General features: G+C 41.1%; 1 protein-coding gene across 1 annotated transcript in view; it reads left to right on the top strand.

The window, feature by feature from the left end:
* MAP2K5 (mitogen-activated protein kinase kinase 5) overlaps positions 1 to 17998 on the top strand; it is a 140893-nt gene that overhangs the window by 55510 nt on the left and 67385 nt on the right. The window contains 4 exon segments of the mRNA XM_037394283.1: positions 997 to 1058; positions 7570 to 7618; positions 14942 to 15015; positions 15945 to 15995. Of these exon segments, the coding sequence (XP_037250180.1) occupies positions 997 to 1058; positions 7570 to 7618; positions 14942 to 15015; positions 15945 to 15995 (236 nt within the window).

Here is a 17998-nt window from a genome sequence, read left to right as displayed (position 1 = left end):
TATTGCTTGGTATTGGCCTAACTCTTTTCCCAGTGGTGTCATCAGTAAAATCGATACGCTACACTGACAGCACAGTTAGATCAGTGTTGAGCGCTTCCGAGAACCTCGAGCTTTGAATAAGACAACACGCTCTTGCAAGCTAGCGGTAATATGTTCTGCCTGTAATTTGCTTGTCCATTTTATTTTTTTTTTACTGTTCTACTTGGATATTTTCAATTCTCAATTTTAAATTTACTTTCTTACCCTAGGAACATTTTGAACACTGGTTTGGTCACGAATCTGCTTTGCAGAAGATAAGGGAAACAGTCCTTCCCTGTCCCTTGGGAATGTCCGTAGGGCTGTTAGAGGGACTTCTTTCTTTACTCCTTTCTCCATGAATGTATGATGCTGGCTGGACAGGGTTATGCTAGATAGCAAGTTGTGTCCCATACTGGAGATTACTGGCAAAACTCATCTGCTCGCCTAGGAGCTTCTGGTCTTTCATTTACAGATACCAGCGTGGACACAGACTGCAACGCTCAGCCCAGCTTTCACTGGTTTGGTCATCAGGAGGAAGCAGCTTTAAACATGTGTATAAGCATTGCGTCAGATACCATGTTAGCACCAGGTTTTGGGACAAGAGTTAGGATACTTCAGACTTTCAAGTCCACTGTTGCTTTTAGGGGTGATTTCATTATTCCCAAGAAGTTACTCGAAGCCTGGTGGTTGTGAGTTCTCCAATTTTGGTATTTTGCCCTGTGATGGGGAGGTCTTGTCACAGGAATTTAAGTATTAATGCTGCAAGCAAAAATAAGTAGTGTGGGTGAAAGGAGACCTGATTCATATGTTTATTCAGAGTTTGGTAGATTTTTAAGGTCAGTTATTTCTGACACAGTTATTGTTACATCGTCGATGCTTTTTTTATTAATAAGCAAGGCCTAGAAAACCCTTGTGACTTCAAATCTAGGGCAGTATTTCATTTTGTATTACCTAAGCACGTTTTGTTTATCCCTGCAGGGGGTTCTTTGGATGTTTATAGAAAAATTCCAGAACATGTACTCGGAAGAATAGCAGTAGCTGTAAGTACTTTTTTCTTTTTGTCTTGCAGTTTTTGATTGTGTACGTAACACATCTGAGATTTGAGTGCTCATGTGCCCCCTTGGGACACAGAGTTATCCCCAGAGTCTGTCTCTTCATTGTGGCTTTGTGAAAGGGAGGGTCCTTCTTATCTCCTGTTCTTCCTAACCGTTCTGTGTGCTCAAAGACACCGGGGTTAAGGAAGCTTTCCTTTTGAATAGCCAACACATGCGTTGCCAGAGGCTCAAGAAATTTAAATGGATGTGATAAATTGAATGGGATAAGAAAAAAAACCCCAGAAATCGAGAATTTGCTGGAGAACTGTGTGGTCTTGTTTCTTTGTATTGACTCTTACAGAATGGAGCAGTCTGCTTAACCACCTTTATTTAGCCTTTTAAGTCTTTCTGTGCTACATGGTTCCTTCAAAAACTGATTCAGAAGCCCCGTCCTAGCCCTTATGGTGATCCCTCGTCTGCTGCTTCTGCTGATTTTTGTGTATTATTTCCATACTAACTGTCCTTATTCTGTACAAAGTAACTCCATTAGGTTTGCTTCACAGGTTGAAAAACGTAAGTCCATTCCTGTGACCAAAACGCAATGGCAGAACACATTTTCTGTCTTCCCCTGTGGCAGACATACTTCTTAAGGCAGATGAGGAGGCTGAAGTTTGTATTTGGCACAAGCCAGGCCTGAGAGAGGCTGCTGGGGGCCAGGCTGCTATCTCACCCCTGTGCTGGCACCCTTCCCATGTGAGCAGTCATAGTCGAAGAGCCAATAGTCATTTTAGGGGTGATGAGCAGGGACATGGTCTGTGATCTGGGAAGAACTATCAGTGCCCAATTTCTACTCGCTTTGTTGTAAGCAGGAGTTGACAGTGGGATCCTTAGAACACCTGGTAGCCCATCATTGTGTCTCAGCAGCATTCAGTGGCTGCATTGCTAGAAATTCACTAGCCATGACTGAAAACTCAAATTAAAGAACAACAACAAAAAGGGGGGAATGGGGGGTTTGTGAAATTCCATGTTTTGGCGCAGCTGAATGCAGGGTAAATGACCAATGTCTTAGTGGATCTCACAGGGGAGAGAGATACTGCTAAACAATTGCTAAATATAAGGAATACTTTGATAACTTAAGCACTTTAAAGCATAACAAAGTTATTCTATCATGTGCCATTTAATTAAGTGCTGGGTTTTCACATTCATTATACATCAAGCTGACAATTTAAATCCTTTAATCCAACACAGGCAGCTATTTAGTCTCTGTTCATTGTAATTCACAGCTCTACTTTCCTCTTAATTTGTGTGGCCTGCCCAGGGTGATGAACATCCTTCTCTGATGCTGTTTCCTCTAAGTAGCTTCAAATCTGCTCATTATATAGCCTAGCAGTTTCTCATGGAATCTGAATGCTTTTCACCTTTAGTTCAGAGTAAAAACGTTTCATCTCTTCTTCCCTATGGAGCAATGCAAGTTGCTGATGGTGTCCTCATATTCCTGATGCGAAGTAGCATGCGTATAGTGTAAGAATACCGGGATGGGCCTTCAAGCATTTTTTCAGCTGCTTATTCCTTCTCCTTTTCCTTATCTCACTTCATGTTTGTGTACTTAATACAGCCACGCTAACTTTCCTTATCATTTCCTTACCTGCTTTTGTCTCTTCTCTTCACCATCCTCCCTGGCCCACCTGGCTTGGTATTCTGCAGAGGTTGTCTTCCAGTTTTTCACTTATCCATAATGGTGGTGCTTCAGCCCCATCTTTTATGTCTTGACATTTTTTTTGGTTTTGGTTTTGTTTTTTTGTTCACCTGCAGGGTCACCTCTTTACAAATCTGTTAGTTAGTGAGCATGACTCCCTGACATGGACGGTGAGCTGTTTCTAGTTATTTTATTTGCTGCTTTAGCAACCTGTGCTGTGCCCACTGCAGTGCAGAGGGTCACTGAAGAGGTGAACAAAGAAGTGGGTACCTTCTTAGAAGGAGCTCACCCCTTTCTCCTGCTTCTCTGTAACAGAAGGTGTGCGCTGAGGCTGAGCCAGCCCTGGCAGCTTCCTCTGCTCTGGTGCTGATTTTTTGCTCAGTTGGCAGAGTAGACTTGTGGGAAAGAGGCAGTGAAACCTTTGTTTTCTCTAGAATTTATCAGCGGCAGCAGGAATGGCTCCTTTAAGCCTTCACAAATGGCTACCCTGCATCTCGGTCTCTGACGTTTCGGTAGAGCCCAGCAGCCCGTTTTGTGGGTTGGGGCACCTTTTTGCCAAGTACTGTACACAGACACCATAATCCCCACCCTGAACAGCTTGGGAAGATTACCCAAAGCCTGGAGGATTTCTGTTCATGTACTGATGAGAAGGAGAATGTCAAACAAAAGCTGGAGCTCACATGGATGGATTTTGTAGACAAAAGCTGGAGCTTCCATAGTCTTTTTTTTTTTTTTTTTCCTCCAGTCTGTATGTTTTCTTCCTACCTTCCTTGCACTACGTACACAGAGTCATTTGTCTTTTATTCTCCTGAGACATGTACAATGTGTTAGTCTATTGAAGCTGCTTAATAATATGTGTGACCTGCACATCTGTTAATTAGAGTACCCTTTGTTTATTTGTAGAAGTTTTTAAGTGAAACCATTTCTAGAGGAAAATGGTGCAGGCAGTATAGACATTTAGCAGCATCCCTGCATCCCTCTCGCTCCGACTTGATGATTTTCTTGCTTCCTTTCTTCTTACACAAATTTTATCATCATAAAAACGGTGGACTGACAACCCTTAAAACCGATTGTCCTACTCACAGCAATGAGCACAAAAGGTGCAGGAAATTCCAGCTGCTCTGGAACAAGATGTGTGTCTGCTCAACACAACGTGGCAAAGGGAGCACGTTGCCCCTGCGCTCCGCTTGCTCAATTAAACACCGAGTTGTACTCAAGGTCATTTCCTTGCACTCTTTGATCTCCACAGGCTGGGGCTGAACTACCTGAGAGACATCCCTTTCTTGACAACCCTGACTTTCTCTAGCCAGAAGGACAGGACTAGGTTGCTACTTGTTTCCTTGAAACCCTGCTATGAATACTTACCGGGTACCCGCAGTGCACGGCTGAACGGGCATGAATGGTACTTGCTTCCTCATCCACTCCCCTCCCAACCAGACTTTTCCCATGATTTGGCAGGAACCAGAGGAGAGTTTTGTCTGCTGCAACAATCAATCATTTTCTGATGATAGCAACTGCTGCTGTATTTCTTCTGATGTGAACCCTTGTCCGCTCAGAAGTAGACTGGATATCACACAGCTGTGTGGCATATATGTAGTCTGTACGTCGTAGCGTTCTTTTGCATTCTTGTTAGCTGTTTCCCATTGAAAAAGTGATCACCATTAATTGTGATGGACAGTCGGCTTTCAAGCTGAAATAGTAGAAATGTGTTGCCGAGTGGTGATGCGCTTCTCTCCTCGTTCCTTTTTTGAGGATAAAGGGTGGGGTGGAAGGTTTGAGGCTGAAAGGCAGAATGCCGAAAATAAAGCAAGGCAGTGAAAAGATATCCTTAAGGAGAGGAAAGCATTTGCCAATGCCTGGGGAGAAGCATTGGTTTGTTCGGGGCAGGATAAAGTGGTACGAGAGAGGTAGAGTCCGCTGAGACTTGGTCCCCAAGAAACTGGAGGGATCTCTGACTTTGTAAATTCATCCCAGTTGCCTGTATGAGAGAGTGTTACAAGAAGGGGAAATCTCTCTTCTTCCTTGTGTTCTTGGTTGTGTGAAGGCTTGTGTGTTTTTCCAAAGGAAAGAGTTCCCAAAATCATCTTGGGAACCCCAAAATGATGATGTGGTCAGTCCTTTTTCATACGGATGTGTAGTTATTTGGGTCTGCCATGTAAAACCTGTTCTGCCTTTGCCTTGCCACTTCACGCATTTATTTTCACTTCAATTTTCTGAAGCAGTGACATTGTGCAGTGTATTTTGAGTGCTAATGTTGATTGAAGTTCTCCCTGAAAGGATGTGCACTTGAACTGTCAGAGAGTGAGTGATTGACAGCAGGTAGAAGTACTTTTTGTGTCAAGGCTTTGTCAAGTCATTGTTGTAAAACCTACTTTACTGAATACCAATAATTCCTGCTAGATATTCAATCAAAAGATACTCTCTTCCAGCACCATTTTAGAATATATTTAATACTTAAGAGTCCTTCCATAATAGGCAAATGTAAGGTAAGTGAATAATAGTACTTTACACTAGGTTAGGTCCATTTGGGGGGCTCCTGTGCACATATTTGCAGCCCAGGATAAAGGGTAAAACTCCTTTTATTCCTTTGTACACTGACACTGAGAGAATCTGAATGTGGGAGTTTGGTTGTAATACTGTGTCGTTATAACTGCTTATTCAGCACATGTTCCATAATAAAGGTGTTTAATAACTCACAGCCATTATCTTTTTTCTGTAGGAAATACTTCCTTTTTCTATGAATACATGCTTTAAAATAAATATGTTATAATGGTTTTGAAGAGTTTAAATAGTCTAAATATATGTTTAATAATCAAAGAGGCTTACTATCTCAAAACCACTCTCACCATTGGAGGAAGCCTGGAATGTTGCATCACCTCTATTGATTTTGCATCAATACTTTTTTTTTTTTTCCCCCTTCTTATGTCAAAATGCTGTGTAAGTAGAATTACCCTGTTTTGCTTTGGGAAGACTAATGTGAACAAGGCCACACCACGGGTATGCAGAATTTGACCAAGGCCTTTTTTTTACAGGTAATTGTTGGGTATGGAGTGTGAGTTTAATGCTGAAGAATTGCCACCTAGAGCAATTTACTGGGGATTTGGAATCATTATTTGCTTTACAAAAGAGATTCAGATTCTTTGGTTTTGGTTACAAAATAAATTTTTTGAAAGAGTTTCTAATCCAATAGGAAAGCTGAAGATTACTCTGCGGTCTGCTGTCACACTGTATAATATTTTTAGCACTTTGCTTCATCACTGTAACAGAAGTAATTTCATTTCAGTCTACTCGGACAATGAGAAGAATGTAATTGTTTTGACTGAAAATCTCATACAACTTCACAAATGTTGGAAATGCTTTATTGTTCTGGAGATACACAAGGAGTGTGTCTCAGTAAAATGAATGAAATGTCATCTCATAGATGGAAACTTTATAAAAAAGATTTGCTCTATTAAAAAAGCTGGCTGAGACAGCAGAGATGGTTTGGGTAAAAAGTAAGCAGTAGTGGAAATGTATTTGTTGAATCTTGTTAGTTCTCTGGGCTTGTGAAAGTAGTAAATCTAAGGGAAAAATTACAGTGTTAAAATGCAAGAAGTATGGGGTTTAATTACTTTACAGAAACAAAACCTGCAGAGACGATAACTTGTAACACCCAGCAGCTCTCTTAGGGAGTTGACTGAACGGCTCGTTTAATTTGGGGCTATTATATCACTTTTATATGGAAAATAAATAGAGTGGCGGTTGGACCCAGTGAAGATCTTGTTGGTTCTGGAAGAGCCACGTGTATATATTCTGTGTAAGGAAGTGTCATGGGTTGTTGTTTAGGGAGATAACGCTTGCATTCATACTACAAATGCATGTCCTACAAATTTTCATTAAAATCCATCTCGTACATAAGGCACTCCCAACACAGTACTGGAGTAACAGGTTTTTGAGTTTGACTTTAGCAGCTTAGGTAGTGGAAGGAGCAAATTCTGGAATAAAAAGACGCCCAAAGTCAGCCCCCGTTCTTAAGTTTTAGGGGTTCCAATTGTATTTTTTGGGGGTATGGAATACAGTAAGATCTGTGATTGGTGCAAGATGAGTAATCATAGAATTGTTTGGGTTGGAAGGGACCTTAAAGCCCATCCAGTTCCAACCCCCGTGCCATGGGCAGGGACACCTTCCACCAGCCCAGGTTGCTCCAAGCCCCGTCCAACCTGGCCTTGGACGCTGCCAGGGATGGGGCAGCCACAGCTGCTCTGGGCATGAAGAATGAGACAGTTTGTACAGTCCAAGAAGAAATGTTCTGCATTTGCATTGAGTAAGTAAAAGCATGGGAGGTAAAGGAGAAAAAAGTACAGATGCACCAAATGGAAAGAAAGGGAAAGGGAGGGTGACGTGGGAGAGGCTGTTAGAGATTTTGTTGTTTTCTGGCCTTCGGTGTCGCTGGGTTGCTTTTGTTGCAAGAAGACAAATCATTACGCACTTTGTATTTCGTGATGTTTCACACTCCAGCAAAGATAGATGAATTAAAAATACATTGAAATGCCTAAAGGGATTCAGTATAAGCTCAGCTAACGTCAACATACAGATCCTGAGAGGAAGCTTATTTGTGTGTTCTTAAAGAACCTGTTGCCACGTGGTCCACAGCAGGTTTGCAGCAGGGGTTCATCTGGGTGCTGCAGTGGTTTGGAAGGGATGCTTAGTCTCCCCTTTTCGTGGTCCTGGCTCCATTCTTCATTGGAACTTGGGTCTTTAATAACTCACGCCAGCTGAGATGTGTGGTGTTTCTTACCAGAAATCTTTAATATGCATGGTTGCTTTTTCTTTTAAATTCAGGTTGTGAAAGGCCTTACCTATTTATGGAGTCTAAAGATTTTACACAGAGGTGAGTAACAGATGTTTTCTGTTTTCCAATGAAATACCATGTTACTTTTAACAATACTTTCTGCAGAGACAGTAGACCATACTAACATCTGATACAATTCCAGTGGAGTAATGCGGAATGAATCTTACTCATTAGCCCTGCACGTTTTCTGATAAAATACTTTACTAGTGTTCTCCTTTACTGCCCTCCCTCCTCCCCTGCAAAGAAAAATACTAAAGAGAGAAGTTAATTTTACAGAGATTTAGATGCTTAGGGTAACAAACGGATGCCCAGTGGAAAAATCGGCAAGGAAAATCAGATGTTTGACTAGTATCGAAAGTAGAAGATAAATAGTGAATTTTCTTATGTACTTCAAAAATCTCACAACAGCCACAAGTGTTGCTGGAGTCTCAGATCTCTAAAATTGTAGCCCACTGTCCTCTAACATGGACATGAATAATTAAAGAAACTTTAAACCTGCTTGGACATAAGCGATTTTGGGGTTTTGCTGTTTATTCTCTTTCAGGAAACTATTCTATATTTTTTTTAAACATCTCATTTATTTCTGGCTTTTAATGCTACATTATTTTTTGAAATCTATCTGTTGTAGTAAGTTAGTTCAGATATACTAGACCTTTCAAAAACAACGTCAGTTCTGGAAAAAGTGGGAAATGCTATTTAAAGAACAAAGAAGCCCTTCCCTCTACACCCCCACCCCCCCAAAAAAAAGGAAGAAAAAAAAGGAGAAACTCATTACATTTATAATGTTTCTAAAGTGTCTGAAAGTAACTGCTCTGGTTCCTAATGTTGCTAACAATACTGTTTAATTTAACCCATCTGCTCACTCAGCCCGCGTGCACAGTTGGAGTGTGCAGTAACCGACTTCATTTGTGATTGAAAGAGAAGTGTAAAGCAGAGAGACACACAGAAAATTTTAAGTTGCAAACCGAATAGGTGAGACCATTTCTTCTGGCGTGCCTAGTTTTGGAGTGGCTGAGAAGTAGGTGCGAGGCTCTGGCGAGGCGATGAGCAGTGCCTGAGTTAGGTGCCCCGTGTCCCCGTGTGAGCAGCGCAAGGAGTCAGGCACCTCTGGAGAGTCATCCGGAGATCTGTGCGCTGAGTGGGGAGAGCAGGCTAATAGGAAATACTAATTACCAGTATGTATTGAGGTCCTGCTCCTCCTTAGAGCTTAGGCTCAGACTGTCCTCAGGCTTTCGTGGAGAGTGAGTTTGTAGTGGAGGAGGAGGTTGAGCCTTCCTTTGTGTAATGGCCCAGCAAGCGGCTGTGCAACAGGACATCGGCTTCAACTCCTCCTCGGTCTCACACCATCTCCTTCCTGGGAGATTGCTCTGACGTGAGAGCGCAGGCTCTCTCCTGGGTGGGAGAAAGCGGGCTGTGGCCAGAAGAGTGAGTAGAGATCAAGTAAGGGCTTTGTTACCCCGATTAGAGGGTGAGTGAATTGCTAAGGCTGCTGGTGTAGTTGACCCTGGGCTGCCACTGGATTAAAAGAACAGGAATAACCCAGAGTCCATGACCAACTCGTTGCAGACACAGGTTACCAAGGAGGCTTCGTTTCTGATGACAGTTTAAACATTTCACCTACTAGCCTGAATGTTACCGGATCCAGAGATTTATTGTGTCCATCCACTCGCAGCAAGATGTCTAGATGCCAGAGCTGCCACAGCAATTGTCAGAATAAATATAAAAGGAAAGTAACTGCGATATGCGGGGCTAGGTATCATCTGAATAGGCTACACAGTCTTTGCCACACATCTGTAACACCCAAAAAAAAAAAAAGCAGATTTGATATTTTTTTTTTTTTTTCATTAAAAGATTCTGGCCACATGCTGAATGTGATTTGGAGAGAGCATTGCGGTCAGGCACAAACACTGTAACTATAAGTTTATTGTTGTTCTGCTGTAAATTTGGAAACTGGGTCTGATTTTTGCTTTGCCGGTAAAACAAAATCTCCCCTTCTGTATGGGTTTCGTTGACTTGATTGAAGAGCAGCTCTTAAGTTTTTGATGAATTGTCTGCGGTCCTTGCTATGATCTAAAGAAAAGTGCAGAAACTGATTTTTCATCACACTTCAGATTTTTCTGGCCTTGGTCTGCTGCTAGATTGACCAAGGTGATAACAGCACTGCAAAATGCCATGGAGGGCATGACGAGCATTCCAGGGTTCAGCAGAGTTTCCTCAAGGGGTTGGTTTTCAGTATTACGCTGTACCCATTTTTAGGACACTGAAAATGCATGTGTACTTGTGTATCTTAAGAACGGGTACAGAGTAATACAATGCAAGGAAGATGCCTGTTTCTCAAAGTATCTCCATCAGCTGCCTACTGGTTTTAAAGCATCAGAAGTAAACGAAAGAAAATTTAACCCTGACTTCCTTGCTGTCACATGTGAAGCAGACCATGCGAGGAGCTCGCGTAGGCTAAGAAGTCAAGAATCTCCACCGTGACAGTAACAAAGGTGGGGAAGCAATCATTGTGAAGAAGCTTTGTAAGGCAGTGCAGCAAACGACAGTTTGCGACTAAATGCACGGATTAAAGCAAAGGAAACAAACAATGAGCAAGTCTTTTATTCCAGATCAGACATTTCAGCAAATATTACAGCTTAACTTCAAAACAAACCTTGCAACTAATGAGGTGATAGCCGTGCATGTTAATAAACCCGAAGCTGTAGTCATAGTCATCACACCCACATCAAACATAAACATAAGATTAACACCTACACCACTTCTTTGGAAGATGTGAGAATGTCCCAATGATAAGTGTGCTCTTTTCCCCAGAGGATAAGAAGTAGAAATGGAAGGGTAATGAGAAATTAACTTAGATTTAAAACAGAATTAGCAATTAAACAAGCCTAATCATGTACAAAGTCAAAGTTTGTATAAAGACAAACCAAAATCTGTTAAGTTCAAGAATAAGTATAGACCATATGCATTTTATCTGGTGTGTTTTTCTCTGTTCACACCTCCTTATTAAAAGAAATGTATGAAATAAATGTTACCCACTTGTGTTTAATTGTACTGATCTATATTTGTATGCATGACTGTACTGGGGGCCAGTACATATTGCACAGTTTGAGCACCTTGGTTTCTGTCTAGGTTTTAAATTTGTGTCAGATTTTTGGAAGTGTTTTCTAGTTCGTGATGTGCAAGGTTGAGCAGAGTTGATGATCTGGAGATCTTTCTGGGCTGTCGGTTGGTTCCGTGGCTGTGTGTGGCAGAAGGGAGGTCTGTCCACCACTCAGATCATCTCTTTTCCGCCCCTCCCCCCCCCCCCCCCCCCCCCCCCGGGATATTCCCATGGAAGGATATTGAAATCCGCTTTGTTTTGGCTGGAGCCGTGGAGTGCTAGTTGGTAGGGTCGGGCACTAGTGCAATACAGGCGATGAGTGTTCTCAGCTGTAGCTGCAGTTTGCTGAGGATTTCACCTAAGATTTCCAGAGGAGCATGTTTGACTCTCCCCCCCCACCCCCAGCCTTTCTAGCTTTGTGACATACAAGGAAGCACAAACACAAATACTAGGGCTTGTATATGTATACACATACATACACAGGTATATATACATGTATAGCTAAACACATAAACTCATGGACTACTTAGGCTTATTTAAAAGAAATGATCGTGGCCTCTGCAAAAAGCATGCTGATGAGGTTGTTATAACAAGTATTTTTATTCTTCCAGCAGCTTCACTTTAACAGTAACATTCTGTGAGCTGTTGGCAGCTGAAATTGTGCTTTTGTATCTCTTGCCTTCCTTGAACTTGGTGTATTACAATTTTATATTTTTAAAAGAAAGAAAAAGTCAAGAGACAGCTTTTAAAAAATCTGTGGTTTTTTTCCCCACAATCATTAATCTGTTTGCTTTACAATAAAACAAGATGACTGAAATGTCTGGTGTTCAAAAAGCTGAAACCTCTGACAATTCTGTTTACTGGTGGGAGCTTGGAGGTCCCGTTTGTTTGCAGAGAGGTGAAACGACTTAGGCAGATATATCATAAAGAGGACTTGTTCATCCTCTATGATGATGTTTCATAGAAATCATTTGTATTAAGCAAGCACTGGTAATGGGAGCATAATGACCCCTTTTGGCTCTTGTTTAAATTCTTTTACTTCTAAACAGTAATATTAATCACAAGCAGATGGTGCAGAACATTATTTATGCACATTTGTTTTCCAGAACCAAAAAATGTTTAACCCATTAACTGAAGCCTTTTATGAAACAAAAAGGCTAATTTACTGATTGGGTGATTTTTCTCCCCACTTTCAATATGAGAGACTTTGTAAAGTGCCATTTTTATCTGGGATTGTCACTTCCTTTTTTCTTGAGGAAACTGATGTGATCCTTGGAATTCATAGCAAATATTTGCTTAAGTCCCCCACTTGCAGTGTAATTTAAAATCTGCTGCAAGGACAGGTAGTATTTGTTCTTAGAAGTGCTTGTTTGGCTGCAGCTTGCTCAGTAGAGTCCCCAGCCTGCATAGGCTTCCCTCCCTTAATGGGCTGATTGCTGATTGCTTTTTTTCTTCTAGGATTTTCTTTTTGTTTGATTGAGGTTTTGTTCTTTGTTTTGTTTTGTTTGTGGAAGGATTTCAGGATCAAGCAACGCTTAATGAATGACAGATGTTTTTTTAATGATACTGACTTACTGCCACCTCCCACATGGTAGCAGGGAAGGGGATATGGGGGCTGCAGATCCCCAGTGACACAAGGTGATGGCTGGACAGAGCCTTGGCTCTTCCTCGGTGGGAACTGGCCAGCCCTGGTGGGACAGGGGACAGGTGTGGCCTGGTGGGTTCCTCTGGTGGGTTATGTTAAAGAAACAAGGACTTGTGGGCTGCGCTGGGAGACCATCCAGAAGCAGGACAACGTGACATCCAGAACTCATGACATGGTTGAGTCCTTATAGAAAGAAAATTTGGCTACGTGCCTGTTGTCTCCTCATCCCTTTCTGTGAGGTCATAGTGTTTCAAGCTTAGAGCTTCCTTCTGCCTTCCAGACCCTTCACTCAGAGTGAAAAGATTTTTGCTTCATTAAATAATGATGCTGTTGATCCGGTCCTGGTCCCACAAACCTATTTCCAGCCCTACCGCACCAAAATGTTTCTCTTGTCCACTTGGTTATCAATTATTTTTGTTACATCCTTTACAGTTAAAAGCAAGAGCCTCTTGTTATACTGCAGTTTTCTTTGAAAAGCGTTAGTACTGTAAACAGCTGGATCCATGGTGAAGAATGTCAGTGTTTTCTGCATGTGTGATGGCATCTGCTGTTTGGTTCATTACTATTCAGCGCAAGCGGAGTAACTAGGTAGCTCTATTGGCTGCCATATTTTTAGAAAGAAGGTTAAACAGGATTACTGTGCAACTTATTGTTCTTCTCGGGATTCAGGGTAGAGCCTGCTGATGTACTCGGCATGTCTTGTTAGATTTAGTAAAGTCGGTCAACACCAGAGAGGAGTGTGCTGCGTAGTGGGTTGCCACAAGCAAATATTTGAGTCTCCCTGAAGTTTCAGTTGGAAAACATATTCCTGAAATGTTGTTGGGAAGTGTATGAGAGATTTTGTGAGTGCGTGGATTGCTCTGTAGCTGTGTTTTGTCTTACCACCTGAGGCTGGGGAATAGGTAAAAAATCCATCAAAAATACAGCACGTGGATTGAATTCCTAGAGATGAAATGGGGATCCAGATAGGCAGACTGAAGCCTGTCGATGCTGTAGCACGATGGAGATGCTCATGACTCTTTTTTTTTTCTTTTGACTTTGGGGGGGAAATTGCAAAATATAGCAGTAGTATTGTTGCACAAAATAAAATGTACAGATTCCACTTAAAGTATATAACCTACTGTTGAACTCTCCCCTTTTTTGAACTGGATTTTTAGCTCAAATATAGGAAAGCATTTCATCAGCTTGTTAATTGAGGTTATACATTTCTACATTACAGAGACGAATTAAGCAAGCTACTGTGGTACCAGAAAACATCTGCTAAACAAAGGCAAACTTAATGATAAACAAAATTAGGTTCTTTTCTAGTTGGGTTTCATCCATCTGCACCCAACTAGTGTTCACTTTTAAAGAAGGCAAAGATACAAGCTATTGCTTTTAATCCATTTTGACAGAAGAAAGCAGTGATTAGGCAAAGCCACTGTGCTCTAATCTTCCCAAGTTTAAGCCAGGCCATAACGTGCACATTATGCTTTCCGACTGGCATCCCTGGAACAGAAAAGATGCTCGATGTTTCCTGCACTACAGTCAGGCTGGATGATCAGCAGTTCATTCACACACCGATTTTACAGTACGCAGCAGAAGCACACCAACCTCTTTTGGCATCAGAGGGGGTCAGCATTTAGATCTTTGTGCTGACAATCTGGCTTTATGATGTACGTTGATGTTTTATTTGCTGGAGCGGGATTAGTAATCATTTTAAGGCGTTGCTGGCGGTTAACCTCTGTAAAAGCTCTGAAACCATGAGATCGAAGCAGTTTTATGCAGCAGAAGCCATGGAGGTGGAAGCCAGTAGCTTTGAATAATGATGTGCCGGGGAGCAAAGCTGCACTGAATGTGTTCTTGTAGCAGGAGGAGGCTGGAATGTGCTTGTATGTTTTGTGTTTTGACTGTGTTCCTGTATACAGGTGTTTGTATGGGATGCTTTGTATTTGTAGTTTTTATAGAATATTAAATTCTGCTCTTGTCACTATGTGGAATTAAGTGAGGGCTGCTGGAGAAGAGGGAGGCAGGGTTAATTGCAGTGTTAGAGTACAAAGTCGCAGGGCTGGGATGAACCTTAGAAGGTCAGCCCAGCTATCCCTTGATATGAAAACAGGCTTTACTGTTTGCACGGCTGCTTTTGGCTAGTTCTTAAATTGTCCAGGGTTTGCTCCCGCTCTGTTATTTCCACTCCATGCCATAATCTACAGATCCTTTTTTGCAGACCTGCTCCAGCCTACACTCCAGGCAGCTGTTTAATCCTATATTTATGCAGTTGATTAATCCCTGTCTAAATGCAGTGCTTCCATTTGTCCCTGTTGAATTTCATCTTATTTTTTCAGTCTCATTTTCCAGTTTGGCAAGATCACTTTGAATTCTAGGTCCTGTCCTCCAGTGCACTTGCCGTCCCTCCCAGATTGGTGTCACCTGCAGATTTAATAACATGGATTGTTAGTATGTGAGAGGTGCAGATATAATGTCATCTGTGCTACTGTCTGTCACAAACCAGAGATTGCATTTGAAATATATCTTTGAAGTGTTTCCTATTAAAATCTATCGTACCAATATTCGTAACGATCTCCGTGTAGACGATGAGTATCTAGGATAATATAATGCAGTTTTGTTCCCTCGACAGATGTGAAGCCGTCTAATATGTTGGTGAACACGCGAGGCCAGGTGAAGCTGTGTGACTTTGGGGTTAGCACACAGGTAATTCCCCCTCTAGATCTCTGCCCGCTCTCTTTCTAATGTCAAAATCACCTGGCTGCCAGACAAACAGCCCCACAGCAAGCTCCCCTCTTCTGGGAGAGCCCTATTCATTTTTAATCTCTGGGCGACTTTTCTTCATCTGAATATGATTGTTCATTGTTTAATGACAGTAAAAACTGCTGATATTGTAATTACTACTTACGAATAGCAAACTTCATTGATATGCAGCTTTGATATGAAAGCGTTTTGGCCAGACAAAAGGGAGGGCAGAACGAGAGATGTGTCTGGGGAGCCCAACTGGCCCACAATAAAAATTAATATTGGGAGTAACAATAGTGGTGGGCTTTTACAATGTGCAGCACAAATTTTAATTAATTTCCATTTTGGGCCTCCCTGGAGAACTTCTCTGATAGTGACCCATGAGCTTGCTGTGATGTTGATTTGAATTTCAGCACCTTTACTCTCAGCCAAACACGAGGACCAAAGAGAAGGTCAGCCTTGTATTATAAGTTGTCAGAGTCTGTTGTCCCTCCAGCGTATTTAGCGCTCGTTGCATTCAAGTGATGAATGTGGCTTTATTCACATCTTGAGCCAGCTGACTGAAAAATGAGTGTGTTCAATCCTACTTCAAATTGACTTTTTATATCAGACTAGTTTGGGGTACTAAAGCGATAAGCATCCTGTTTAACAGAATTGTTTAAGGTTATCTGCCATAAACTGTAATGCAGTGCTTGTTTAAATTGGAACTCTCATTCCGAACAAAAGAGAGATTTAATCATTTTTAATGCCTTTGCAGATAAATTTGTTCCCTTTTACATAATTTTTAGTTGATTTATAGGAATGATGATTGTAGGTTAAATGAGGAATAATTGCCCATTTTATTTCCACATTATCTTTATATTGTTCTAACAGACTGTTTTGTCTGATAGCTGGTGAATTCTATAGCCAAGACGTATGTTGGAACAAATGCTTATATGGCGGTAAGTGGATTTATGCAGGAATAACATTTAAATAGAAGTATTTGTTCGCAGTCATCTTCTGTGTAATGCAGGATATGTTCTAAATCAATTCTCAAAGTTCATCTCTCCCTGTCCCTGGCATAAGCTCTGCCGTGATTGCGGATGCCATGAAACAGCTCCCGTTCGCTCCCTGCAGACCCGCTCCCTTCCCGTCTGTGCTCACCTACCAGCTCAGTGGCAGCTGCCCTTCTTGCTGATAGGGGACAGTAATGCTGGAAAAGTGTTTCTTTCATGTATTTTTAGTTGCCTTTACTGCCTTGTAACAACCGGGAACAAAGAAGAGAGTTGGGTTTCACGTTTACGGAACACTTTTCCGTGGATAGTCTGCGGCTCTTTGCAGACGGCTGGCAGTCCGGTGCTGTCCGTGGGTTGGGAAGCACTGCTTCCAGCCTGCAGTTCAGCAAAGCATTTAAACCTGAGCAGCATCTCACTGGCTTCTCGACACCTAAACACTTCCCATGTGAAGCTAAAAATATTTGGACTAATAATATTAGGGTATTAAATTGCACACTGTGTAATGTTCATACGTTAAGTCACCAGTACGTTTCATTTCTCTATATAAATTTTAGTCAGTGCTTGTTACAATGAGACTATTGTTGTCCTGTTTCTGTACGTTAAAGTATAAATTCCCATCATTTTTAGATCAAAGTAACACATCGCTAGAGATGTATCATTTGGGAGAACGCTGCTGCGGGTAGCTGGGGTGTGAGGTTTGGGTTTAGCAGCTCTAGCTGACCTGACACTGGATGTGGCGTTCGTGTCGTTGAGATTAATATGGTGACAAGAGCCAGTCTGAAAGCAAACCACAAAAGTTAGCCCATCTTTTCCATTAGATCAATGGGATTAATTCTAGTTTTCCATTTAACAGATGCGAAAACTTAAATGCTTCAGTTTAGAGCGGTGTATTAACTGTTGTCTTTTATTTTTGGCCATTAAAATTATTTTAACAAAGTACTTTACACTGTAATATTAAAGAGGGAAAAAAAATGTTCAGCTTGTTTAAAAAAAAAAAAGAAAGTGTGAACAATACAAAGTGGGTGATACTTGTGTTTTTCAAACCTCAGAAAAAAGGAGAGAGAAATCCATGACCTTTAATCGCTTTCAGGTATTTTTTCTTACTTTGTTGTAAGAAGGCGGCAGACCAAAGCGTGCCCATTTATTTGCTAAGTGCTTTTCTAGTCAAGGTATACTCGTTATGTGGCTTCTGAAACACTCGTGTCACCATCCTAGAAAGACTTGGGCTATCCTCTGTCATCAGAATATTATGTGCAGAAAAATGTTTATTAAAAAAAAAAAGAGAAAAAAATCTGGTCTTGTCTATTACCACTTTCGCTGGAAAGCCTGCTGATTTCTCTGCCTCCATTTTCTAAAAGAAATGGAATATAGTAATTCAGGCAAATAAACAGCTTCAGATTAATCAACTTTTCCAACTCAGCTGTTACTCTTAAGAGTTGTCTTAAGCAGGTCTGAGAATTAAATTGTATTATGCTTCTAGTGTACAAATCAAGATTACTGTTCTCTTTCCCAGGTGTACATTAAATAAATTACTTTTTTTTTCTTTCCTATTGTTTATGGACAAATGTGATGTATTCATCTGTTAATTGAAAAAGAAAAGTTTAAGCTAAAATGTACTGATTTCTTGTGTTAAAATTGTTTTTCTTGCTGAATGAGTCATTTGTTGTCATAAGATTTATAGTCAAGTCCTCAAAAAATCAAGGAAGTCATAAGCTTTGGCTTGGCTGCTTGGCAGACTGAGTGAATTTGAAATCATTAAAAAAATTTGAGATTGCTGTTTGAAATAAGCAAAAAAGCTTTTTGATTGAGAAATTAGAATTCCCAACAAGAATACATTTTCTGTGAAATCGTTTTATCACCACTCTATATAGAAAAAAGATTTTGGTTTAAAAAAGTAACCAGCTGTGGAAATGAAGAGAAAATATTTTTGAACTGTATATCTTTAGGAT

The sequence above is a fragment of the Falco rusticolus genome, chromosome 7 (genome assembly GCF_015220075.1).
Source record: "Falco rusticolus isolate bFalRus1 chromosome 7, bFalRus1.pri, whole genome shotgun sequence".
Lineage (NCBI taxonomy): Eukaryota > Metazoa > Chordata > Aves > Falconiformes > Falconidae > Falco > Falco rusticolus.
This window is presented reverse-complemented; position numbering and strand designations above follow the sequence as displayed.